Source organism: Protopterus annectens, chromosome 6.part0, assembly GCF_019279795.1.
Source record: "Protopterus annectens isolate FY-2018-M chromosome 6.part0, PAN1.0, whole genome shotgun sequence".
NCBI classification, from domain to species: domain Eukaryota; kingdom Metazoa; phylum Chordata; order Ceratodontiformes; family Protopteridae; genus Protopterus; species Protopterus annectens.
This window is the reverse complement of record NC_056737.1, coordinates 1,598,426,099-1,598,452,459: the sequence shown is the minus strand read 5'-3', so window position 1 is coordinate 1,598,452,459 and position 26,361 is coordinate 1,598,426,099. Positions and strand designations below refer to the sequence as shown.

Below are 26,361 nucleotides of genomic sequence, written 5' to 3'. Positions count from 1 at the left end.
CACACATACATAGTTTTTCTTTCTGTTAATGCAGTCTTAATACCAATTTCACAGAGTCTTACCCAGCTAGTTATAGGCATCCACTCAAATTTCTCAGGAAGGTATTTAGCAATTTCAATGCTTTCCACTGGAACCTTATAATATGCTGCAATCTTCTGTCTCAGTGCCAAAGCTGTGCACTCTTTGGAGATGTCCCATACAAATTCTTCTGCAGGATAGTACTCTCTCTCACCAGGTATCCGCATCTGAATTCTCAGCAACAGGTCATTCAGGCTAAAAATAAAACATTCTCCATAATTTGTTTTTTCAATTCAGGCTGGTTAATACTTCTAGCACTAGTAATTTGAAATTAAAAGTTAGTCAAGTATGCCAAGAAACAACAAAGAAAGATGATCAGAAAGTACTCTATACCTATTTATTCGTCTGTACATTGCCCACGTTTCTTTTAAATGCATACTGTACTTAACTAGCTTCGTCGCAATAGTGCTGGCCTTTTTTTGCTCTGGGCATGCTCAGACTGATTGTTGTGGCCCACTTCACTCTCCTACCACCTTAATTCGCCAGCCACTGCCCTGGATCATATTTATTTCCAACATTCCAGTCTCACTTTCAGAAACTTCATCCTGCCCACTTAAATAAACCTTCCACAGTCAAGTAAACACTTCTCAAAAATACCTAGTAACTATATTCCATTACTTCCATAAAACTCAATTAACAATGCCAGAAAAAACAACCTTGTATTTAAATCTAACCACCACACACACACTCAAATATCCACCTAACATAAAATCCACAGAAAGCCCACTGACTGCAATGATTTCCAGTGTCCCCATTTTAAACACACTCCTACCACTTCACCAATAACAAAACTTTCAAAAACACCTCTACAGCTATCCCTCCTGACAAAGTACAGTAACATAAACTTCACATGCCCATTACCTAAAATACACTCCTTCCCTTTCGCAGGAAATCCACACAGCATTATGCAATACCTTCCTTTGAAAAATGTTCTCCTTTTCTCCATCAAACTTGTATCACTCATCCAAATCCTACTCTTAAAAAGCTATACAGAATCAAACCTTGGCCCACAGCACACCTGACTAAAAACTTTATTGCAATGATTAATACATGCAAGCATTTTAAATAAACTACAACAATTCCACTCCTTCACCAAAACAAATAGCATAGACTTCCAGGCTATCACAGAATCATGGTTTAAACAAGACACTCCCATACTTAAGTTCCACTTTCAAAACATTAATTGTATTTTCAATGTAAGACCAGGGAACAGATCAGGTGGTGGAACTCCTACCTCATTAAAGAAAACATAAGGCTAAAATCCCACAACCAGAACTCCTTGTGTAATGACCATGTCCCTAAGTGGGCACAATAACTTTCAACCTTAGCAATCACCCCCATTAACAATAACAGTTGCATACCTTCTCCCTCCTGTCAACCTTTGAAATACTGATCCTAAACATACTTTACAGTAACAGTCCACATAATTACCTACTCACCTATCTGACTTCAAAATTAACCTCCTTAATCCAAAGAACTCTGATATCATTGACTTTCTTACTAACCTTAGCTTGTCCCAACTTACTCAAGATGTTAACAGACCAGACACGGACTAGAAACCATACTCTCCTGGACATTGTCTTTATTAACATACCCTCTGTACTCCAAAGCATCACCATCCTACCACCCTCAATAAATGACAACAGCCCTACATCTTTTAGCATCACACCCCCACCATAAAAAAAAAAAAAAAACTCCAACTTTTCACCTTCAACTCAAAGACTAAACAGCATACCCAGAAAATGAAACAAAAACTTTTTCTAAGCAAATTGGAACAATTCTCAAATTTCAGTAAGTTTCGTGCATTAGCTATCTCACTGACCAATTTTCTCCAACTTCCTACTTACACTTCAAGACACATATTGAACTCTAGACTTAAAAATGGTTAACAAAGGAAATCAATTTGCCCTATAAACTTACAGATGCTGCTTGGAAGACCTGGAAAAAAGTCCAACCAATGAAAACTACTACCACTTCTACACCCTACTATGCAGGTTAGCTAAGAAAACCAAAAGAAGACAAAGTTAACTCACTCACAAGCTATCTGAAGGAAATTTTGGACCCTAGCAAACATCAAGATAACAAACTACAACCTCCCAGTACACCCTCTCCATAAAGATTCCATCAAAACATCCTCAGGATAACGCACACCTTCTGAACTTCCTAAAGAAATTCATATCTCTCCCTCCTAACTACTCCCTGCCTCCTTTTGCCTAATTTCCAGATCAAGACCCTATCACAGACATCCCTAATCCTACTTTAAAATAATAAAAAAATAATGAAACAGATGAGGTTATTAACAATATCCCTCGACCTGTGAATCAGTCAGCAACAGACCATATTCAATTCACCCTAAACACATATACAAAATGTATGTCTCACGAAAAACAGAATGCCTTTAATTTTGAAAAACTGATAGGGTCAGACCAATTCCCACACACAAAAAAAAAATGCCTATGTCAGTGACTTCTGAATTATCTCAGTCCTGCCAAACCTAAGAAACTCTTGCAAAACTGTACTCTGAAGAGCGCACTGATTAGAGCTCTCCCAGTATAAGGGGGGAAAAAAGTAAAGTAGCTGGTAGAAGCACACAGTCTGGGTAAAATTCAGTTACTGTCTAGTCACTATACTGACTGGACGTCAGCAAAGAAGAAATCTGGAGAAAGTAACAGAAAATCAACTAGAAAAGAAAAAACTGTAGTGGGGAAGAGTCTTACAGCCTTTCAGCAAAGCTGTTTAGGTTTCAGCTTTGGTAAAAGAGACTGTTTCCAGTAAATTACTGGAAAAAATATAAATGCATTCTAACAGTTGTTTAAAATAAGGTAGAAACTGGAGGTATATTTATATATCTGTATCTATTTATATATGTTTATATATGTACATATATATATATATATATATATATATATATATATATATATATATATATGTTTATATATGTATATATATATATATATATATATATATATACATACATATATATATATATATATATATATATATATATATATACATACATAGTCAAATGTCAAAATTCTGGGAAAAACAAGAAGCTTAAATCACAGAAATCACAGATACGAAATGAAGACTTCCTAAATATGAGGCTTCTCAAGAAGACAAGAAGAACTGTTTCAAAAAATAAAATGAAATAAAATCAAAATTCTCAGAAAATAAGACTGGATCAACCAAAAATCAAATTATTTAGAGAAAATGAAAATCCAGTCAGCACGGTAAGCATAGAATCACTTTATTAAAAAAAAGCACAAGCAAAAACGGAAGATGAGTGCTTTCAAAGCACTCACAGGTGCTTCATCAGATCTGCTACATAAACAACAAAACACCATTAAAAACAATGTGGCAAACATTAACGAAGTAGAGTATCTAACTTTAAAATAGGTCTTAAGGGTACATTACCATGCAAGCCTTTATAGGAATCAGTTTGCAGCTCCAAGTTCCACTTGGTCTCTGCACACTCAGTCCTAGTTCTAATATCATCTCCTCTAATACTAGAAGGAACCAATTCTAGAAATGAAAAAAAAAAACAAATGAATGGGTAAGGATCATTCACTACAACATGTTTTGCTAGAGTATTCTTACTGTCTTTCTTCACAATATCATTATTGTGCTCATGTATCCTATTCCTTCAAAGCCCTGTCAGTTTTACCTACATAGTAACAGCCACAAACTTTACATGTAGCAAGATAAACAAGATTTGTGCTCCTGCACTCAGCATGAAAGTTAAAATAATAAATATGTCCAGTTAAAACATTCTCATGTCTGCTCACAGTTAATATATTTGCACATACTGCATGACCTGCACGGATATGTCCCTTTCCTATCTGAGGTAAGGCGAGATTTATTACTAAGAGATTTACAGCAGAGTAATTTTTTAAGAGATTGATTGTGCTTGAAGCTAAAATTTGGTCTCTCACCAAAAAATCCTTTTAACCTCTCATCAGTGGTGAGAATATGCCAGTTCCTCTTGATCATGTCGCAGACAATGTTAAGATAATTTTAAGCAGAAGGTATGGGTTCATTCCTATTGGAAAATAAGTCTCCCCTGTGACTAAGTACATCCATTTGTGCCAACTCTCTCTCTCTCTCTCTCTTTCAGAATACTCCTTTGAGAGAAATTCTATCCTTTGTAAGGTGAAAGACTCTAATACAGCATTGTCTTTCTCAGTCATTCTAGCAAGTCTATAAAAGTGACCCTTCCCCACATCTCTATGGACATAGTTTGGGTGCAGAATCTGTCTGTGTAGAACATTCATTCTGTTACAGAACTTTCTGCGCAATTTAGTAATCGATCCTGAAGTGCTTTTAATAACAATGAGAACCAAAAACTCAATGCTGATTTGTGAATATTGATAAGTAAACTTCAAAAAGTCAATTGCACTATGTAAATATTCTATAAAATCATTTAAAAGATTCATGGAACCAGTCCATACAAAAAAAGTGTCATCAAAAAAGCAGGTAGATAGAGATATGAATTTAAAGTAAAAGTTATTCTCACTTGGCACACAGAGAGACTCCCAACGAACCATGACTAAATTAGCATAGCTATTGGCACACATACTGCCCATAGCAACCCCCACCTTCTGCAAATAAAAGCTGTCATTAAAAACAAAAATATTGTGCTGTAAAATTACATCAAGTGAAACAAAAAATAGATGAATCCTTGAGGTATTGTAATGCGAATACTTGAACAAAAGGGATCTAACAGAATCCACAGCTTCACCATTAGGAATTACTGTGAATAGCAATACGACATCCATAGTCAGTAGTATGTAGTCCGACCCCACAAAGTTGTTAGACCTGTCAAATAACTTTAAAAAATGTTTCATGTCCCTCAGGATGCTAATGGCATCGTCAACCACAGGATGTAAATTTTTCCTCACAAAAACAGATAGTGGCTCCATGACCTAACCTCAACCAGACACAACAGGTCTAATGGGTGAGTCGCTGAGCAATTTATAGGATGTCCACACATGATCAGTATAATGGGGAACTCAACCATAAAATATTCATAGAGGTCTTTACTCAAAGTCCCTTCCATAAGTAGTTCATAAAAAAACGTGTGAACATGATCAGTCAGTGCCTTTGTATCAGCTGATTCAAGTTCATAATATGCAGAGACATCACATAACATGCAATTCATGCTGTCAAGGTACCTAGAAGTGTCCATTATTACAATACCTCCCACCTTTCTCAGCTGGGCGGATTTGTAACTGGTCTAACAATATTAGCTCATTAAGAGCATGAAATTCGGCGTCAGACCCTCTACGTTTCTGACCTAGGGTCTCTCTCATATCACTTTCACATATTTTCAAAAAAGCAACTGCCAGAGTGTACTGGCAGGAATAAAATGTCTCAGTTTTTTAAATGATGTAACTTGAAATGGTACATTACCATAGAGGAACTTCAAAGATATGTTCCTAACAAAGAGCCTCAGGTCAGTAAGATCATCACTCAACACAGATCCTATCACTTGTATAAACGAAAGCCCTTTATTCAAAATACTAAGTTGTTCATCTGTCAAGGTAATGGAAGAGATATTAAAAATGAAGTCCGAGGAACTTTGCTCCAAACTGTCCGTCTCAGCTCCAACTGGACCAGACCGTGTGTTCTCTTTCAGCCCATTCTGTTGCTGCTGCTCAACCGGTCTCTCTTTTCCGGTCTTTTCCCCTTCACCAGTTCTGGTAACTGAACTCTGAAAAAGGGGGGGTTCTTCTAGCTCAACTCATTACACACACACACTCACTGTGCACCATCCTTAGTCAGCCCATTCAAAACTCACAATGAAGATGAAGCTAGAGGGGCCACACAGTCCTTGGATAAATCAGACTCATCAGACACTACACTCTATTAGTAGGGGCAACCTTGGTAGGCTTACCAGTACAGCATCCTTATTAGCAGTCTGCAAATCACTATCAGAAGGTACAACAGTGTTGTTCCTTGATGGATGGGCTGAGCACAGCGAAACTTCATTCCTTGGCCAAGAGAACACGTGACTTTCCCTAAAGTCAAACAAATCTCTAAGTAGTTTCCTCTGTTTCACCTCCTGCAGTCTTTTCTCATAGGTGGCTACATATATGAACAAGTTGTCAGCCCTGGAGAGTGGCCTAATGGTTAAGGTGTTTACCTTACAAACACAAGGTGCAGGGTTTGAGTCTCACAAGGGATAATTGGCTAGGCTTAAAATGGCTCGCAAGGGCAGTTACGTTAGTACTAACCTATGAACCTTCTGTTTGCAAAATATAGAAGCTTGAAATGCAATCAATTTTTCATATCCAGCAATAATTTCACCTATCAACGATACCTCCTGGGTCAAAAAATATCAATAACAAGTTTGATATAATTAAAACATAATTCAAGATTCATTGTTTGCCACTGTTTTAAAAGATCCGGATAAAGGTTACCATATTGTCATTCTCACAACACGCAGGCCCCTTGGAACTACTTTGTGATGCAGGCATGCCTCAAGATGTAACATCCACTATTGTAACATTTTCAATCTATATAAATTATTCTCCAGTTCTCTGAACTTCGCCAAAACCTGTTAAAATCTCTCTCAACCTTACTCACAGTGTCAGAATCAGCCCAGTCCATGTCAGATAGCAATGGATTGCCATCCACTTGCAAAATCCGATCAAAATGCCGAATAAACCTTCAGGTATATAGTTAAGTTCATCACTATTACCTTCTGCCATGTCCCGAGTATAGAGAAAAACAAAAATGAAATAAAAGCAAAATACTTGGAAAATAAGACTGGATCGACCAAAAACCAAATATGTAGAGAAGATGAAAATCTAGTCAGCACAGCAAGCATGGAAATAAAGATTAAGTTTAAGAAGTAAGTCAACAATATCAGGTGCTCTGTTAGGAGCAAAAGTAAAACCTTTTTGGAACAAATGAAAAGATCCAAAGTGACATGTTGATTGCTGTAATTAAAAATATGGTAATCATCGTAAGTTAAAACAAGTCCATTCAAACTAGTTAAAATCTCTGACGGAACTGTTTCCTGGAGCATCTCATCTTCCCTTGGCCACTTGAAGACTTGTTCGTCAGTTTCTTGACTTGACCAGCTTGAATGTCTGGGCAACGCACCCTGTTTCACACATAAGATGGGTCACACCCTTAAAAAGACTTGAATATTCTGGTAACACCACCAATAACATCACCAGGAACCCTGGCACTTGGAAGTGTGGAACTTGTTACTACTGTACTTATCTGTGGGGAGGGGATTCTTACTCCATTATCTACAAAGGCAAACTTTTGTGTACTTTGCTTTGGGTAAACTGTGATTCTAAGGGTGTTGTATATATTGCCATTTGTTGTCAGTGTTCCAGTTCAGAACATGCATTAAAAAAGAGGGGTTACGAACACCTCTATGACATGAGGAAGATGGACACAAATAATGCTTTATATAGACCACTATGATTTCAAATGCTGGAAAGGATAGTTTCAAATTTGGGGTGATTGAAAAGGTTTATATTTCTGTGACGGGGTGATTGCGAAACCCATCTAGAATGCAGTGAGTTACTATGGCAGCTGCATTTGAACGCTACAGAGAAACCTGGTCTGAATGATAAAATCTCTGTCTCTAGCATTTTAAAATTAAAAGCTGCCCAACTATAACCCACCACTTTGACCCAGTATTTGAAAACACTGTAGGGTTTTATTGGAGACTCTGTAAAATAACTTATTTAGGAACTATTTATTTATTATTACTTTTTTACATGTTGTAATTTTTTTTAATTTTACTTCCTGTTACCTTGGATCTTTGCCACTTTTATTGGATTTATTTTACTTAAATTGATTCACAGAGTTTTTTTTTATTTTCCTGTCCACTTACCAGTGTGCTAATTGCATTTATTTTATTCTGTTGCACCTATTATATGATTACTGCATGTGACTGCCTGTTTTGTACTACAAATGTGACTGGTTTCTACCTGTTCCCTATGCTCTGATGAAGTCTCTATTTGGTATGCGAAAGCACTTAGCAGGGTTTTTTTTTTATTATTATTTGTATTGGAATAAAACTTCTTACAATAGCTCTGAATTTTGGACTTGACTGCAGTTTGTTCTTCCAGGGGTTTTATCCCTTTGGGATTTGTTTGGAGTTTTGTTTTACTCAAAGTTTGCCATTTTTTGTTTTGTATACTGAAAAAATAGTTAAGGCAAGAAAAGACAAAAATAGATGGAGGAATACCAACAATGGTAAAAAGAAGAAAATAAAACAAGTGTAAATGGGAAGAATACTAGCAATACAAAAATAAAGGGAATTATACTAAGAAAAAGCAGTTGTTTGGTAAGGGGAACAAGATAAGCTTAAAACTAAAATAGAAAATGGAAAATATGTAGAAAAACAATATTTAAAGCAAAAAATCTAATTCCAATAATTAAAATAATTTCACTTATCTGCTTGTGAGCAACTGGTCACCATGTGTAATGAGAATAGCGGCAAATGAGATTTGGGGTACTTAGGAAGGGTGCATTATGGATAAGGGAGAAACTCGAGAGTTTTTTGGTTACCATAAGCTATTGCAAAGGCCGAATTGGATCTGAGGGATCAGATCCAAACACATAAGTTGCGGACAGAATGAAAACGGACAACATCAGATTGATAGTTTCCCAGCATTTGAGAACAGCCATTTCAAGCATTGTTAAACTGTTTTCTTCACCACCAGTAAAATTTTGCAGTTGGAGCCAGCCTGTCTACAGGGTGCAGGCAAATGACTGAACCATAAACTCTGAGGCATTTGTGTGAAAAACACAAAAATTAGCACTTCACTCATTCCGCCGATGGAGGTCTTTTGAATTTGTAATCTAAATTCCATTGAGTGTGGCCCAATACTCTGTATGCAGATTATTAATGCAAATTTGAACAAGCAATATTTGATGCATAAAAGCGTCAATAAGATCTAACTGCAGGAATGCCTGGAGGCATCACTAGGCTGCAAAGAGTTAAATTAAATCTGGCACACTGAAGGGAATATGTTTGCAAGATGATGCATTTCTAGCAGCATTTAATACTTCAGTATAAAACATAACAGTGGGCAATCAAGTTTGATCATTCAAAGGTAGCCAGGGCACCTTTTTTTAAAGCCAATAATCAGTTAGCTAAGAGCATGCAAGTTGTTTTTTTACATCTGGGAGGGAAATCATTTTGGGACAAGAATGAATGTTGTTTGTCTAACAGGAAACTCAGGCACCAACATGCAGATCCAGCATGATTAAACCTAAATTTAGAATAGGTACAGCCTGTGGGGGTAGCTGTCTATTTGGGACAATTGCCACTACATGGAGGGGTAAATTCTTTTAATGGAAAATGTACACAGTTTTGGGTGTTTGCTGTGAGTTAAAAAAGATTAGGGGTTAAAAATGAAAAGGTACAAAGATTTCAGTCTACTGAATGTTTTATTGTAGGGAAAAGTCTGGGGAAACATGACAGTTTCAAAAAGAGATGAGAAGCTACAACTGCATATAGGATCAATTTGCCAAACATTAAATCATGCATATAAGCTGCAAGTTGGAAACATATATTCAAGAAAAAGTCATGCAGAATATATGAAAGTAACAGCTTCTTATGTAAATGACTGACTTATCAATTATATTGTGGAGAGTGAATAGCATTTTAGGCATGATCAAGAAGCAAAGAGTACTGAATTATATAAAGTGTAAGACAAACAGCACTGTTACAGGAAACACATTATGCAAAGAAAGGATTTCAAAATGGATATTCAGCAGAGAATCAGGGGCAAAGAAAGGGTGTAACAACAGTGATGGCAAGACAAGCTCTGTGACAGAAGAGAAGAAAGATAACAATGATAAATTTGTGGCAATAAGGGAATACTGGCAAGGAAACAGGACTACAATGGCAAGTGTTTATATTCTTCCTAAAACAGCTACTAAGGAGTCAAAGAGAATTATGGGAGATATAATTAGCTTTCAGCAGGGAATATTATTCATGGGAGGGGACTGAAACTTGATCTACAACAGTGAGGATGTATCTAGGGCACATAGAAAGGAAAATATAACAAAACACAGTTAATTTCTGAAGAAATATTATCAGAATATTTGAAATGTAAGATGCAAACTTATTAGCAGGAACCAAAACAAAGCTTGCTTATTATTCCACACTGTACAGTAACTGAGTTAATCTGGATAGAAATTATTTTTCACAGGAGCGTGGGTAATTGACTGAAATGTTTAAACCACATCCAATAACTGTTTCAGATCATTCACCAATTAATACTAAGATAAAAATGGAGGGTAGTCAAGTAAATATAAGACACTGGTGTTTATTTAATTATTTGTTAAAGAGTGGAATTTAAAGAATGGGTATTGGAAATGATTCATAAGTTACTGAGGAAAATTCAAATATCTTCAGAAGGGATATCTACGAAGTGGGATAACATGAAAATGGAATTTAAAAATTGGGAAGAAATAAGAGAGAAAGAGAAATGAGTAGTAGTAACAGGAATTCTTCAGAAGAATTATCAAAGGTCAACGTACTGCAGATGATGGGGAAATTGACATAACTACAGAAGGAAAAACTGACGAGTGCTTAAAAGGAAAATAAGGGAGTATTTGAAAAAATATGAATGAATTTAGAAAGGATTTAGAAAATATTTCTAATAACTCCACTGTTGCAGTCATCACATTTGGGTTATCCCTGCCAGGGTAGCCCTCAGTCGGCCCAAATACCAGAGGCTTAGTATTTCTGTGTCAGTTACCGTCACTCCAGGACTGACGTCAGGTCATCAGTAGTATAAAATAAGGCAGCCAACGCCATTACATCAGTTTTTCTTGCCCTGTCAGGTGCCCCCAAGAGGAAGCTAGGTTATGGTGGAAGAACACCACCAGTAGAAAGTAAATACCAAAAGTTGCTTGTAAGGAGAGAGAGAGACAGAGACAAGGGGGATGGAGGGAGGAAAACCAGGACTGCAACAGTGAATACACTCGAACATCTACATTTATGTTAAGTGTACACAACTGTACTATGTTCTTCATATTTCACTGTTGCAGTCATCACATTTGGGTCAATTCCCAAAGCTGAAGCAAAGGGTGGAGGCAGTCAAGAAGACTGGGGGCTGGCTAGGATTTGGAGAAGATAGGCAGGTGGTAATGCTTGGTGAAGGTATGAAAAAATGTCCATGTTGCAGCCTCCAGAATGTCCCTGGTGAGGACCCTTCTGAGGAAAGCTGCAGAGGTGGAGGTTGCTCTGGTAAAATGCGTCCTGACCCCCTTAGGGTGAGGTTTCCCATGTTGCTTGTAGCAGAAATGGATGCAGTGTGATATCCATTTGGAAATGGTTTGTTTGGACATGGCTTTGCCCTCTGCTCCTGCAGCAAAGTTGACTAACAATTGATCAGTCTTTCTAAATGATTTAGTCCTGTCTAGATAAGATCTGAGCTGTATGTGCACATCTAGAGAGTGCACTATCCTTTCCCCCTTGTTTTGTGGGTTAAGGAAAAAAGTGGGCAAATGAATGGATTGGTTGAGAGCCGCAGCGGACACCACTTTTGGCATGAAGAATGGGTTAGTCCTGAGGGAGACCCTGTCAGCATGGAAAATGATGAAGGGCTCTACAGCCATTAGTGCCTGTAGCTCAGATACTCTTCTTGCTGAAGTGATGGCCAGAAGCAAGGCTGTCATCCATGAGAGAAACTTTAACTCTGCTAAAGCTGCTGGTTCAAAGGGGGGCAGGGTGAGCTTTTCCAACACAAAGTAGGTCCCAAGCTGGGGTAGGTGCTCTTTTGGGTGACCTCAAGTTGTTAGCCCCTCTTAAGAACTGTTTGATGAGAGGGTGCGAGAAAAGATGCTCCATGCTGAAATGAGCAGAGACAGCAGAGGCATGAATTTTAATAGATGAAAAGGATAGACCCCTGTGCAGTAGGTCAGCAAGGTAATCCAGGATGAGAGGTAGGGAGGGCTGTGCCATCCCGGCTCCCTTAGCCTGGATCCAGGTGCAAAACCTTTTCCATTTGTCAGCATAAGACTTTCTAGTGCTAGGGCGTCTGGCCTCAAGTACATCTAGAGCCTGTTTGCTGAGACTGGCAGCTTGTGCAGTGGTCAGTGAATAAGCCAGGCTGCCAGACTGAGGGTCTGCAATTGAGGATGCATGAATTCTCCTTCTCTCTAGGTCAGGAGAGTTAGGATCTGAGGGTGATGCCATGGAGGCAGAGGTAAAAGGCTGCGCAGCAATGGGTACCAGTGCTGGAGTGGCCTGTCTGGGGCAATCAGGATTGTACTCTGTTTTTCCTCCCTTATTTTGAGCAGTACCCTTGTAATGAGCGGTAGTGGGGGAAATGCATAGATGGAGAGGTTGACTCACTGGAAGGATAGAGCATCCAATTTCCAGGCCTTGCAGTGAGGCTCCCTGGTGCAGAACTTACTAAGCTGATGGTTGGAGTGGAAAGCAAAGACCTTCGGGGTGCCCCATTTCTGAGTTATAAGGGTGAAGGTTCTTTGGTATAGCTGCCACTCATGTGGATCCAGACGATTTCTGCTTAAGTTGTCTGTCAGAGAGTTTAGAGAGCCTGGCTAGAATTGTGCTAACAGGTGTAGTTGCATGGCTGACGGCGTGTGCCAAAGGGTCATGGCAAGCCTGTACAGAGGGTAGGAATGAGTCCCTCCCTGCTTGTTGATATACCACATCACAGTGGTGTTGTCTGTTTTGATCAGTAGAGCCCCCGGGGAGATGTCTGAAAGTTGTCAGTGCGTGCAGGACAGCTAACATCTCTTTTTGGTTGATGTGCAGATGTATTAGATGTGGACACCATTGGCCCTGTATGCACCTGTTGTCCAGGTGTGCACCCCCAGGCATCATCTGATGCGTCTGTGGTGAGGGTCTGGGCGGCGTGAGGCTATGAGAAGGGTAGTCCCTTGTTGTGGGGTGGCATAATGCTGCCCACCAAAGAAAATCTTTCCTTAGATAAGGTATCATTGGTATAAGAGTTTCCAGGTCTTGAGAGTGTTGACACCAAAGGCTTTTTAGGTACCACTGTAGTTTCCCCATATGCAATCTGGCATATGGAATGAGTAGAATGCAAGAAGCCATGAACCCCATAGCTTGCAGGATTTTCCTTGCGGATAACTGGAGTCTGGTGGTGAGTTGACAGAAATAGGCTGTCAGGTAGGTTTGCTTTTCTGGTGTAAGGAATGACATCTGGGATAATGTGTCCAGGCTTGCTCCCAGGAATATAATTTTTTGGGTGGGTACTAGTTTAGATTTTTTTTCATTGATAGTATACCCTAGGGAGGTCAGTAGGTCCTTTACAAAGGCCAGGTGCTTAACCAGCTTTTCCTGTTTGCCTGAATTAGGCAGTCATCTAAGTATGGGTAAATGTGAATATTTCTTTGCTTTTTAAGTATGGGTAAATGTGAATATTTCTTTGCCTGCAAAAAGCAATGGCGGGAGCCAGACATTTTGTGAAAACTCTGGGAGCAGTGGATAAGCCAAAAGGAAGCGCAGAGAACTGAAAGTGCAGTGATCCTGCCCTGAAACGTAGATATTTCCTGCATCAATTCCCTGACTGGGATGTGTAGGTAGCCCTCATTTAGGTCTAGGGTGGCGAACCAAGCATCCTTGGAGAGCATAGGTAGTAGTTGCTGGAGAGTGAGAGCATTTTGAATTTTGGTATCACTAGAAAGGTGTTTAGAATGGATAGATCGAGGATGGGGCGCCAGGTGCCCTCTTTTCTGGGTACCAGGAAGAGTCTGGAGTAGAAACCTTGGCCTATCTGTTCTGCAGGAACATGCTCTATTGCCCTCATAGAGAGTAAGGAAAAGACTTGCTTTTTCACCTCTGCCCACTGGTTTGGGGGAAGATCTGGAAACACTTTTGGGATTGGTAGAGTGAGGAAATAAAATTTGTATCCCTGGGGCACTATGTTGAGGACCCAGCGGTCATTAGTAATGGTGGCCCAGGTGCTTGCGTGGAAGGAGGGTTTTCCTCCTAGGGGCAAGTGCAGGTGGTCAGAGGGAGGGGGTGGAAGTGGAGAGTTATTGTGAGTTCGTACCATGAGGGGGTGGCTTAGCACTCCCTGGTTTTGAAGAGGAGGAACTCCATTGCTTAGATCTCTGCATTACCTGTGGCTGCTGTCTGGGGTGCCTGCTTCCCTGGGGTCTGGGCTGAGCTGACCTGGAGGGGGCAGGAAAGGACCAGTGTTTGGAGGGGCAATGCCTACTGAGCCTGGGTGGTTGGACCTGCAGGAAGTCCTTAAATGTCTGCATAGATTTAGCTTTTTCTTCCATCTTTTTTAAGACCTCCTCTGCCTTGGTGCCAAATAAGTTGTCTTTGTGCAAGGGTGCATCCAATAATTTGGATTTGACATGATCTGGCAAGGGCTGTTCCTTAAGCCAAGCATGCCTTCTAAGGAGAGAACCAGTGAGTGCTGCCCTGTAAGATGCTTCTAGGGCATCAAAACCACATTGTAAGGTGTGTTTAATTACTTGGCTTGCAGAATGCACTAACTCTTGTAACTCTTTATTCTCTCCACAAGCATGAAAAGATGATATTTTTTGTTTGAGGAGTTCCATGGTATGTTGCTGAAAGTTTAGCATATGGAACTGACAATTTAGTGCTCTAATAGCAAGAGTAGCAGAGTTGTACACTTTTTTACTCCATCTGTCTAATGCTCGGGAATCCCTATCTGAGGGGGTGGGATTCTTAGCAGAAGTTGCTTTAATTCCTTTAGGCCCTTGAGAAATAACCTCAGGGTCAGAAATAGGATTTTTGAAAAGAAATTTGTGAGAGTCAGGGACTCTAATATCTGTCAGGTTTTCTGGGAGCAGGAGGGAGGGTGTCAGGAGTCAAACTAGATTCCATGGAAACATTCCACAACATCCAGGACAAGAGGAATGGCCAGAAGTCTATGCTGTGGAAGACCTAAGAATTCCCTGAGTCTCTTTTTAGACTGAGGGCAGTCCTGACATTCCCAATGGAAATGCTCCCTTAAAGTATGTAGGGTTTCCCCAAAGGAAAAGTCCTCGGGTAGAGAGGCTAAAGGAATGGATTCCTCTTCATCAGAATCCTCATAAGCAGACAGGGGTTGCATGTCTTCATATTCAGATGCATCAGAGTCATCGGACTCCTATTCAGATAAAACTACTGGAGACAAATTAATTTTTCTTTTGGAAGGGGTAGCTTAGAGATTGGGTCATCGGTTTCTTGGGTGTGGTTCATACTCCGGGCCATAGAAACTCAGTAGTTTTCAAAAGAATGGTAGACACAAAAGTTGTCGTTGGTCTGTTTTGAGAATCGGTAGTGCGAAGTACTTCCTTAGAAGCTGGTGCCTGCTCAGTGGCTCCAGACCCATCCAAGGTAGAGACATCCACAGGATCCTTAGTCAATGAAGAGTCTCGCAGCATACTGGACTCCGAAAGGGTCTCGGTAGCTGCCTGCAAATCCACAGAATTGGGCATCAGGGGCTGCAAAAGCACCTCACTGAGGACCGGAGAACTGACGACTAGCTTAATGGAAGCATCGTCAGTAGGTTTGAATCTGTGTGGTCTGTCTCTGTCGTTATCCTTACGTTTTTTCGGAAGATCTGCTGTTGGATGGCTTACCAAAGCCATATTGGAATTCAAGGACTGAGAGCAAAAATATCTAGCTACAATAAGGTCCCGACGACGTACAGTTCTGGTGTTGAACAAAGCACAAAAGCGACAGCGGGGGACGTACAATTCTGGTGTTGAACAAAGCACAAAAGCGACAGTGGGGGACGTCATGGTCTGGGCCTAAGCAAATGACGCAGTAAGAATGAAAGTCTCGGTGTGGTTATTTGCTTTCCACAGGCGAGACAATTGTTAACTTTTTCTGACAAAGGTTAGAGCAAGAAAAAAGGATCCCCAACGGGGTACTTAGCTTTAGAAGACTTCAACTTCAATTTGGAAAATGAAAACTCAGGCAGCGGCCGACCGGCACTCGTGTGAACCGCTTCTGCCTCGGGCTCCTCGGCAAGAAAGACTGGGGTAATGGCGTTGGCTGCCTCATTCTATACTTCTGATGACCTGACATCAATCCTGGAGCGATGGCAACTGACACAGAAGTACTTAGCCTCTGATATTCAGGCCGACTGAGGGCTAGCCTGACAGGGATAACCCATATGTGATGACTGCAACAATGAAACACGAAGAGCGTCTGTTAATATGGTTTGTTTTCCTTTCTGTGTATGTAAACTCATCTTACTGGATAAAATGTGATGATTTTATAAAGATATTAAAAAAGAATGTCGTCCACATTTAAGTGGGCCAAGACAAAAGGTAACTCATCAAAACCTAAGTATTAATACATTTCCTTGGATCAATATCTGATGAGCGAGTACTGACTGTATGTGCTCATAATATCAGGTAAATTAGTTAGTAAAGATTTTTTTCTATGTTCTTTTCACCCTTGTGCCTGCCAACCACCACGCCTCCCTCTATTGGACATGAGCCCATTTATTTCCTTGTGGAAGAGATCCATCTATACCTCCAGGTGTGAAAGCTGTCTGGAAGGGTAGTCATTCAGGCAGCTATGATGACTGCTTGCCCTCTTATCTGCATCCAGGGTGACGAAGTCCACAAAGGCATGAAAACTCAGAATGTCTTCCCCCCCCCTCTCTGGGTGCCTGCTTCTGTACACCCACTATGAAGGCAACTACCAAGAAGTGGCTTGGTTAGCTGAGCTCCTGCATTAGTCTGAGACTTGTGATGCTATGCTTCCTCTAAAAGATCACAGCATTCTGTGGCCTGTTACACTCCATACCCCCCACCCCCACAGTGGGGACACCCATGCTTCGCTGCCAGGTGTCTGGCCTGCTATATGATCTCACGTCACCTGGACTACAGTCAAGGCTTCATCCTTCTAAAACACCAGAGTTGGCAGTAATTAGTAAAGATTCATCTTGTTTAATGTGCTGAATAAAACTGCATGAATGATCAAAGGCAAGTAACTCCCTGAATTAGTTACTGTCCTAGTCTACTTCAAAATAAAGCCTCTTCCACAAAAAAAAAAAAAAAAAAAGTTAAATATTTACACTGGGCTGAATGATGCTGCTTAATATTTTGCTGAATATAATTTCAAACTACTATAACCATATCAGTACCATACAAGCTACTTCATGTATAGAACTTCAACAGACCCTGTGCTATCAATCCTACTGTACTATATATTCTCAAATCCAGTGGAATCATCAACACCTGCTCAAGGAATAGCAATCCCTTTTTCAAAATAGAGCATGTTGGAAGGAAAGGTGTGTATCACAGAGAATTCTGTTTCTATGGAACCATCTAACACTCCACATAAAGCAAAATATTCTTACTTTATTCAAATGTAATTTGGACAAATGGATGGGTAACTGCAATTCACCCCAGTTTAGCACCCCATTCCTCATGGATTGGAGAGAGATATTTATATGTCCCAACATATCTTTCTTCAGACTGTCTCTGGCTTATTCATATGCAAAACATAAGGGCTAAAAACTACCATAGAAATGTAAGGCTGGGCTTCTTAGGACCCTCACAGATCAATAGCCTAGTAAGCACCTATGAACCTATTTTAGTTATTGAGTATAATCAGTATGCTCAGAAGTAAAATGAACAGATAAGCCAGATATATTAGGGCTCAGTTTTTGCCCCTTTGCCCTTACTTGATGTCATTTCAACACTTTCCTGAGAAGTTAGTAAAACAGCTGCAACTCACTGGGTTTACTAGCTGCCGCACCTACAGAATTATCAGTTTCTGCGTTTAATTGCTACTCTTGTTCTTGCTACTGTGGTTCCTGTAAAGACATTATCTCCAAATTAATTTCTGGAGAAGTAATAATAGGTAAATAAACAAAAGATGAACCAGACACTGTTTCTGCTGAAAAAACATAATGCAGGATATGACCCTGAAAATATTGGCCTTTGTGGAATTCCTGATGTGCTGCTTTTAATTCAGCTTTGGCAAAGTCATTCATGATTTTAAAAGTCAAGGTTCCTACTGTGTACAGAATTTTACTTACAGTTCAACAGTCAACCAATGAATGTAAGCCAGTTTGAATCTTCTTCCACATAAATGCAGCTTGCAGTCACATATTAGCATGACATTATACTACACCTCCCCCCAAGTGATCTCCAACCTTTTATGGACATCCATGATCATGTGCCATTGTTCCTCCTTCAGTGAGGGCACTCTGGTATGCCACCTTGGACAGGTTCATACCTGAGCCTATGGCTACAAGCCAATCAAAGCAGCCAAAAGTATGGGACCCTTGAGACTTGTGCTATGATGGAGTATCCGCTGGAGGCATAAACCTTCCGCTTATCTCTAGTGCAGTGATGTCTCCTTCATAAGCTAAAAGACAATTGGAGTAATAACTCCAGGAAGCTACAGTAAATATATGCCTATGTCTAGAAATGGCATAATCCAGAGAAGAGAAAAAGGCATATGAACAAAATAAGGATTCTCATCGGAAACCTTGCTCCAACAGGGAAATGAATCCACATGTACCCAATGCTGAGCACTGTGGTGGGTGAGAGTGTTGCAAGCTGCCATTCAGCAGATATTAACTGAAATACAAAATGTTAATTTGAAGATATATTATTACTGCTACCACTACAAAACAGAGAAGGTTGTGCCCAACTGGATGATATATCCGCTCTAAAAAAGGAAAATGCCACTCTAAAAGATAGGTACACTGACCTTGAATCAAAGGTCGAAGAACTGGTAGAGAAGCAGACTGATGGCAAGGACAGACCACAGAGAAAGAATCTTCCACTGGTGGGTGGGTGTGCTAAAGATAGCAGAAGGGGATAACTGCCTGGTATTTGTACAAAAATCACTTGCAGAATGGTCAGGCCTTCCATGAGACTCAGTTAAGATAGAATGGGCTCACAGAATTCTTGGTTGACCAGCTAACAGACTGGTGGAGATGGAGAAACATTGTAGTTAGTCTGGCAGCTTTCTCCTTAAAATAGAGATCCTTTCAAAAATCTGGAAACCTGACAAAATATACAAAGTGGGAGAACAATGCGTTTTTTTTTAGACAATGCCTATTTGGCTGCTAACTCCCAAAGATGTGCAGCACTTTTTCAGTCATGAAACTCCAGCAAAAAATTAAGCTCAGATTACTTCACAAAGCCCAATTAAAACTTCTTTTGCCAAGTGGAAACAAAACCTTCTTTTTCTCCAAGGAATCCCTCCAAAATCTGGAAGAAAGGAGTGCTGACCTTCCTAGGGGCTGTCCGCACAATGGAAACTGCTGACAAAATGCAGGGTTAAAGACCAGTAGGAACCAGAGGAAATGGTGAGGCTTCAGCCTGGGATCATCATTTCCCAAATTTCAACAGGACTGCTGGAGAAGGGTAAACCTGAGGTTATTTCCTGTTCTCCACCCAATAAGTTACACTTAAATTGGGTTGGGGGGGACTCTGCTTCACATGGAAGAGGAGCTTGTTCCAGAGAAGGGTTGGTCTCTGGGATACATACCTGTCTCTCCAGCAGGTCCCATTTATACTACAGGCAAAATTTAAATCTTTAGAATGGTAACTCTGGTGCTGTTTGTTTTGCAGATATGCAGGAGGTCCATCAGGGTAGGGTTTATCAAAGCCTTGTATGCCACGCATAGATCTCCCCTCAACAGCATGTAGGAGACGGAATACAGGGGCAAAGCCTTGAGGATGCCTGCATAGGACATGTTACTTACTCCCTGTATTCTTTTAGTGAGAAACCTCAAGACTGGGTACAGAAAAGTGTGTGCCTTGATAGACTGATGAGCTCAGCTGCTGACATGGATGGAAATAGGAAGAAAAGAGTGCTACATGTGGATAAGCAAGCGTATATTCAGGCTAAAAGACATATTAAAGAACCAGGTTTTAAAAAATGAGAATTTCTGGAAGAATGGTACAGGGATTGTTTTTTTTTTTTTTTTAAGGACTCCCCTTAGTCAGTATCAGAAAATACTAACAGTTAAGCTTAGGCAAGACAGGGCAGACTCTTTAGTACTTGTCATTTACTCCAGTCAGAAGGGTCAACTTGTAAGGCATCCCCTTGAGACCCTGAAGGAACATAAGAACTTTTATAGTGTTCTACACCAGGCAATCCCTGGGGACTCTACTAAGACAATGGACATGCCTGACTATTTGTGCAATTCGGACCTCTCTCATTTCAGGAAAGAGACTGTTGGGCATTATGACACCCATCACTAGGGAGGAAATGGTGTCCCTTTGAAAGAAACAGTCCTCTCAAAAATGCCTGGACCAGATGGTCTGATGACAGACTTACTGAAGTGATTGGAGGAGAGGCTAGGACTGCATTATTCAAAAAAAAAAAAAAAAAAAAATTTTATATATATATATATATATATATATATATATATATATAAATTATGTTTTGTTTAGTGGGGAAATCCCAGTATCTTCAAAAGAAGCGGCCATAAAAAGAAGTTATGCACTCACCATAACGTTCCATGTGAGTTGTTCCATCTCACCTTCATTCTTCACTGATGGGTTTGGGGGCGATCCTCAGCTCCAACACAGCCGATTAGCAAAGCTCAAAGATTACCAGTAGCTCGAGACCAAGCCCCTTATCCCATGATGCATTGCTGAATTACCTCAGATCATGTTTGCTGCGTGTACCATATCCTAGTAAGAGGATTAAGCTCTCCAGACAGGAAGAAACATTGAATAACCAGGATGAAGCCAGTCTCCAGGTCAACTGTCAGCCAGGTAGGGAAAGGAGGGAGGGACGTGAGAATGAAAGCGAGATGGAACAACTCACATGGAACATTATGGTGAGTACATAACTTCTTTATGTAAAGTTGTTCAATCTCGCCGTTCATTCTTCACTGATGGGTAGTGTCCCTAGCACCCTAAATCCTGGGTGGCTCATGGGATTACATTTTTCGGGACCGTAGAACCAAAGGAAGTCCTGTCCCTGGAGGTCTTGTCCACTTTGTAATGAGTGATAAAAGTGTGAGGCCTAGACCAAGTGGCTGCAGCACAGATATTATCAAGAGGTAACTTGGCTTGAAAGGCCGAAGTAGTAGAGACTGCTCTGGTTGAATGCACCTTTACTTTATGCAACAAAGACCTATTAACAGATGAGTAAGTGTAGATGATAGAATCTGAAAGCCACTTACAAAGGGTTGTTTTAGCCACTGGTCTACCTTTTCTGGCTTTAGAGAATGAAACAAAAAGCTGGTCTGACTTTCTGAAGTCTTTAGTTCTGTCCAGATAATATATAAGCTGTCTGTGAACATCAAGTTTGTGCAGCATGTATTCTAATTTGTTGGTATGGTTGGGGAAAAAAACAGGCAACTCAATAACTTGATTGATGTTTGTCTCAGAACATACTTTAGGCAAAAAGGAAGGGTTAGTCCTAAGGGATACTCTGTCAGGATGAAAAATCATATAGGGGGGCTTGATAGATAATGCCTGAAGCTCTGACACTCTGCGGGCAGAAGTAATGGCCACTAGAAAAATAGTTTTCCATGACAGAAACTTGAGCTCACAAGATGATGCTGGCTCTAAGGGAGAAAGAATAATACGGGATAGCATGAAATTCAAGCTCCTGGGAGAATAAGGAGTCTTCACTGGAGGTCTCATATGAAAGGTACCTTTGAGGAAGGCCTTGGATAACTGGTGTTGAATATTCAGTCCATCAATACCTAGATGAAAATTAGATATAGCTGCTAACTGGACTTTTAACGGTAGCAGCTGCCGCTCCTTCGTGAAAAGAATTCTAGTATGGATGACAAAGGAGCTTGGTAAGGATCAAGGTTTTTGTTAGAAGCCCAAATGGAAAATCTTTTCCACTTACTACGATACAATTTTCTGGTAGAAGGTTTGAGGGAAGCCAACAAAATTTAACTTGTGCCATCTGAAAGATTATGAAGCCTGGCTATACGGGAAACTGGAGCAGCCAAGCAGTTAGCTTCAGTAACTGCAAGGAAGAATGGAGGTCCCCTGATGGGTGTGTCAGAAGGTCTGGAACTGGGTCCTAGGTCCATGGATCTTCTAAGAGATGATGGTAAAGAAATGGAAATCAAACCTGCAGAGGCCAATGGGGGGCTTTAAGAATGACAGTCCTTCTCAGTGACTTTGCTTTCTGTAAAAATCTGGGTATCAGCGGAATTGGGGGAAATGCATAGAGGAGACCCGGGGACCAATCGTGTACGAGTGCATCCCTCGGGGGTTCTCCCAGGGGGGGTATCAGGGCAAAGTAACTTCTGCATTTGTTGTTGATGTGGCTGGCAAAATGATCACAGCAAGGCTGGCCCCATTTGCAGAAAATCCTGTCCGTAATCTCCCGTTTGAGGGACCACTCATGCGGCAACAAAACTGCCCTCTCAGCTTGTCCGCTATCACGTTGGATCTCCCCGGGATGTGCATTGCCAACAGAAAGTGCTGGGATGACACAGCCCACTGCCGAACTCTGAGGGCTTCTTGGCAAAGAGGGTAAGACTTCGTCCCACCCTGTTTGTTCAAATACCAGACCACTGACATGTTGTCTGTATGTATGGCAATTGTCCCTAGAGGGAGAGAGTTCTGAAAGTACTGCAATGCCAGAAGTAACGCTCTCATCTCTAGGACATTGATATGCAATTATGACTCTTGATCCATCCATGTGCCTTGGGCAGTCTTTCCCTGAACCCCCCCCCACCCTATCAGGGAAGTGTCCATAGTCACAGTGGCTACTGGAGGGGGGAGAACAAAGGGGCGTCCTATTGTGACATGTAGAGACGTCAACCGCCACTGAAGCTCCCTCTTGCAAGAGTTTGTAATCAGAATCAGAATCATATGGTTCATTGGCAACTCCTGGTAAGACCACTGAGTGAACAGGAGCCATTGAAGAATCCGCATATGCATCCTCGCCAATGGAATGGCTAAAATTGCTGCCGCCATCAAACCTAGTACTTTCAAAACCTCTGCGGCTGCAGCTCTGATCTTTGACACCAGTGAAGTGATGTGTTGGCGAAGAATTGATACCCTTTCGACTGGAAGACGTAGAGTGGTAGCTGAAGTGTCTAACTCTACCCCTATAAAGACGATATGCTGCGATGGCGACAAGGCATACTTTTCGAAGTTGACCGTAATGCCTAAGTGGTTGCAGAGCATCAGAGTGGATTCTGTTGCCTGAATCAGTTGATGCTTGGTTGTGGAGGTAAGGAGCCAATCATCTAGGTACGGAAACACCTGGAATCCTAGATGCCTCAGGTGAGCCGTAACCACTGCCATACATTTGGTAAACACTCTGGGAGCTGTAGTGAGACCAAAGGGCAGGGCTCGAAACTGGTAGTGACTGACTCCCAGCCGGAAACGCAGATGACCTCCGTATGGTATGGCCATTTTTATGTGGTAGTACGCATCCTTGAGATCGACCAAGCACATCCAATTGTCCTTCCCTAAAAAGGGAAGTATGGACTGCAGTGTGACCATCCAAAGCTTCTCTTTTTTCATAAATTGGTTCAGTCTGCAGAGGTCCAAAATGGGTCTCCAGTCCCTTGTTTTCTTTGGAACCAAAAAGAATCTTGAGTAAGTTCCAATTCCTCTTTGGTCTGCTGGGACTGGATGGATGACTCTTTTTTTTTTCTAGCAACTTGCGGACCTCTGTGGTTGCTTGTTCCTTGTAACTGGGTGGAACACCAGGGATTCTCTTGACGGGAATGGGTGGAGCAGAGAACAGTATGAAATACCCCTTGGAAATTATGCTTTGCATCCAAGAAGACAAATAGAATAAGAAAACTCACTTTATTAAAACAAAGCTTTCGGGAATGTCCCTTCCTCAGTGTTAATCAAACAACAATTAAATTTAAACACACATATATATATACAAAATATATCAAAACCACCTGACACAGCCATCTTATAAAAACATATTTAGAATCAAGTTAATTAACATTTAAAATCATATACATCCATTAAAATGTTCATATGTTAGAAACAAGTACATTTTATATAAATGTGCAAAACTAGCATTATTGAATATTATACATATCTAAATATATATCCTAACAATCAGTGATACTGCTTCTGTTTTAATTTTAACATTGGTTTAACAGTAATCATATTGTTTAAACCCAATTTTTTATCCGCATGCAGCCTTATGATCCATTTATATTAATGTCTATTTTATTAATTATATCTCCCAGCCTTAAACTTCTATTTATCACCTCTAAAACCTTGAATTTAAAATTGTGTGTTATACCTTTATCCATCCTATGTTGTACTAAAGCATTGGAGGAGATGTTTCTTCTCATCTCTGATTTATGCTCAATAATTCGTTCTTTCAATTTCCTTGAACACTTACCTACATAAAAATTGTGCATTGTGTGCACGTAGCCAGACAACCATTGCAGTTCTACAAGTTGCCTGACATTTCATTTCATATCTAATGTTATTCGTTGGTTGTTCAAAAAATTTTTTTATACAAATGTCAGTGCAACAATTACAAGCATGACAAGGTAGTGTGCCAGCATTGTGTGTAGCCACTTGCAGTGAATTTAAATTATACATGATCCTATATGCAAACCTTGGCGTATGCCCTAACAGTTTGCTAAGCTCAGGTTGAGCCATTAAAATGCGCCAATTACTTCTAATTACTGATTCAACATATTTAGTCATATTATTATATGTAGTTATATACCTCAAAGTAACGTGTGAGTCACTATTATCTCTTTGTAAAATTATAGGATCATTAAAAAAAGGGCGTGCATAAGTGCTTCTGTTTTTCAAAACATTATCCCTTATTTCTTCTACATATCTCATATTATATCCTCTATTTTGAAATTCATCACAAACTATATTCATCTGTTGCTCACATCTATATGAGTCGGTATTAAGTCTACTGATTCTTAATAGTTGACTCTTAACAATTCCATTAAATACATGACGTGCATGCATACTTTTTGCATGTGTATATCTATTGACCTGTATGTTTTTTCCTAAATACACAAGTTCCCAACTCATTATTACTACCCTTATATAACTCAACATCCAAGAAGGACATTTTGGTGCTAGATGAATTCATTGTAAACTTTAAAAAATTGGTAGTAGTATTTAAATATAATACAAAATTGTTCAGCTGCTGTTCATTACCTTCCCATAAAAGAAAACAGTCATCTACAAAACGCTGATAAAACAGTATGCTATTCTTGTATGCATTTATTTCATTAAAAACATATTGTTTCTCCCATTGACTTAACACAATGTTGGCGTATGTATTCACCATGGGAGTACCCATGGCTACGCCCAATGTTTGTAGGTAAGGCTGTTTGTTAAATAAGAAAACATTCTTCTCTAAAACAATTTCTATTGCACTACATAAAACTTCAATGTCTCTCCCTTTCATTTTTGAATTTTCACATAAAAAATCACAAATAGCATTAATCCCATAGTCGTTGGGTATAACAGTGAATAAAGAAGCTATGTCCATAGTTACCATGACATATTCACAATTCCTATTATTACTGTACCATTGATATAATTTCTTCAGGAAATCTCCTGTATCTTTTATATAACTAGGACATAGAGTTAAATATTTACTCAGCTTCTCCTGAACGAACACAGACAGAGGTTCTGTTGACCAACCCCTTCCAGACAATGATGCTTTGTACCTATCTGTCATTGTTAGTATCTAGCCAGGCTTCTGGGTACAAAGATAAGCGACCCTGACCGCTTCCAGTGCAGGACAGTCGGGCCTCCTCTCAGAAGCACTGGTAGGGCTGGCCAGAGAAGTGATCTCTGTCACCCTGGTGTTGTGGACCCAGTCTGCCACGAGGGCGGCATCTTCCATTATTACCCCATCTTCTGCCCCTGGAGGGAGGTTCTCCAAGTGTGTCCTGAAAGGCTCCTTGGGCTTTCTGGAACCACATCTTCCCTCCCCTTTGGCCTTTGGGAAAAGGCCGAGTAGGGGTGGAAAAACAGACTCCGACGGCAGACAGAGTCTTTCCCTCCTGTTCACACCAAACAAGGATGAGCTATCAAATGGGGTGTTTACAAATGAAGACTTGAAAGGCTCCGCAAAGGAACAGAGGCGCATCCTGGCATGCATGCGAAGAGCAATCCCTGTACCTGCAGCCCTATTCGAACCATCAGCTGCATATGATATGAGTTGCATGGACGAGTTCACAATGGAATTAAGGGTAGCAAGCTCGGCCGAAACTGCATCTACAGTATCCTGAAGAGAATCTCCCAGCTCCTTAAGGAGATCTCTTTGCAGTCTGGTAAAATGGGTCAGATAGTTCAGAGATCACAGAGTGAAAGTCCCTGAACTGAACATGCATTTCCCATATCTATCCATGATCCTGG

General features: G+C 40.4%; 1 protein-coding gene across 2 annotated transcripts in view; it reads right to left on the bottom strand.

Moving 5' to 3' along the window:
* USP40 (ubiquitin specific peptidase 40) overlaps nt 1-26,361 on the bottom strand; it is a 3,368,940-nt gene that overhangs the window by 319,290 nt on the left and 3,023,289 nt on the right. For both annotated transcript variants that reach the window (XM_044075047.1, XM_044075048.1), the window contains one exon: nt 63-273. In XM_044075047.1, the coding sequence (XP_043930982.1) occupies nt 63-273 (211 nt within the window). The remainder of the gene's footprint in view (nt 1-62; nt 274-26,361) is intronic.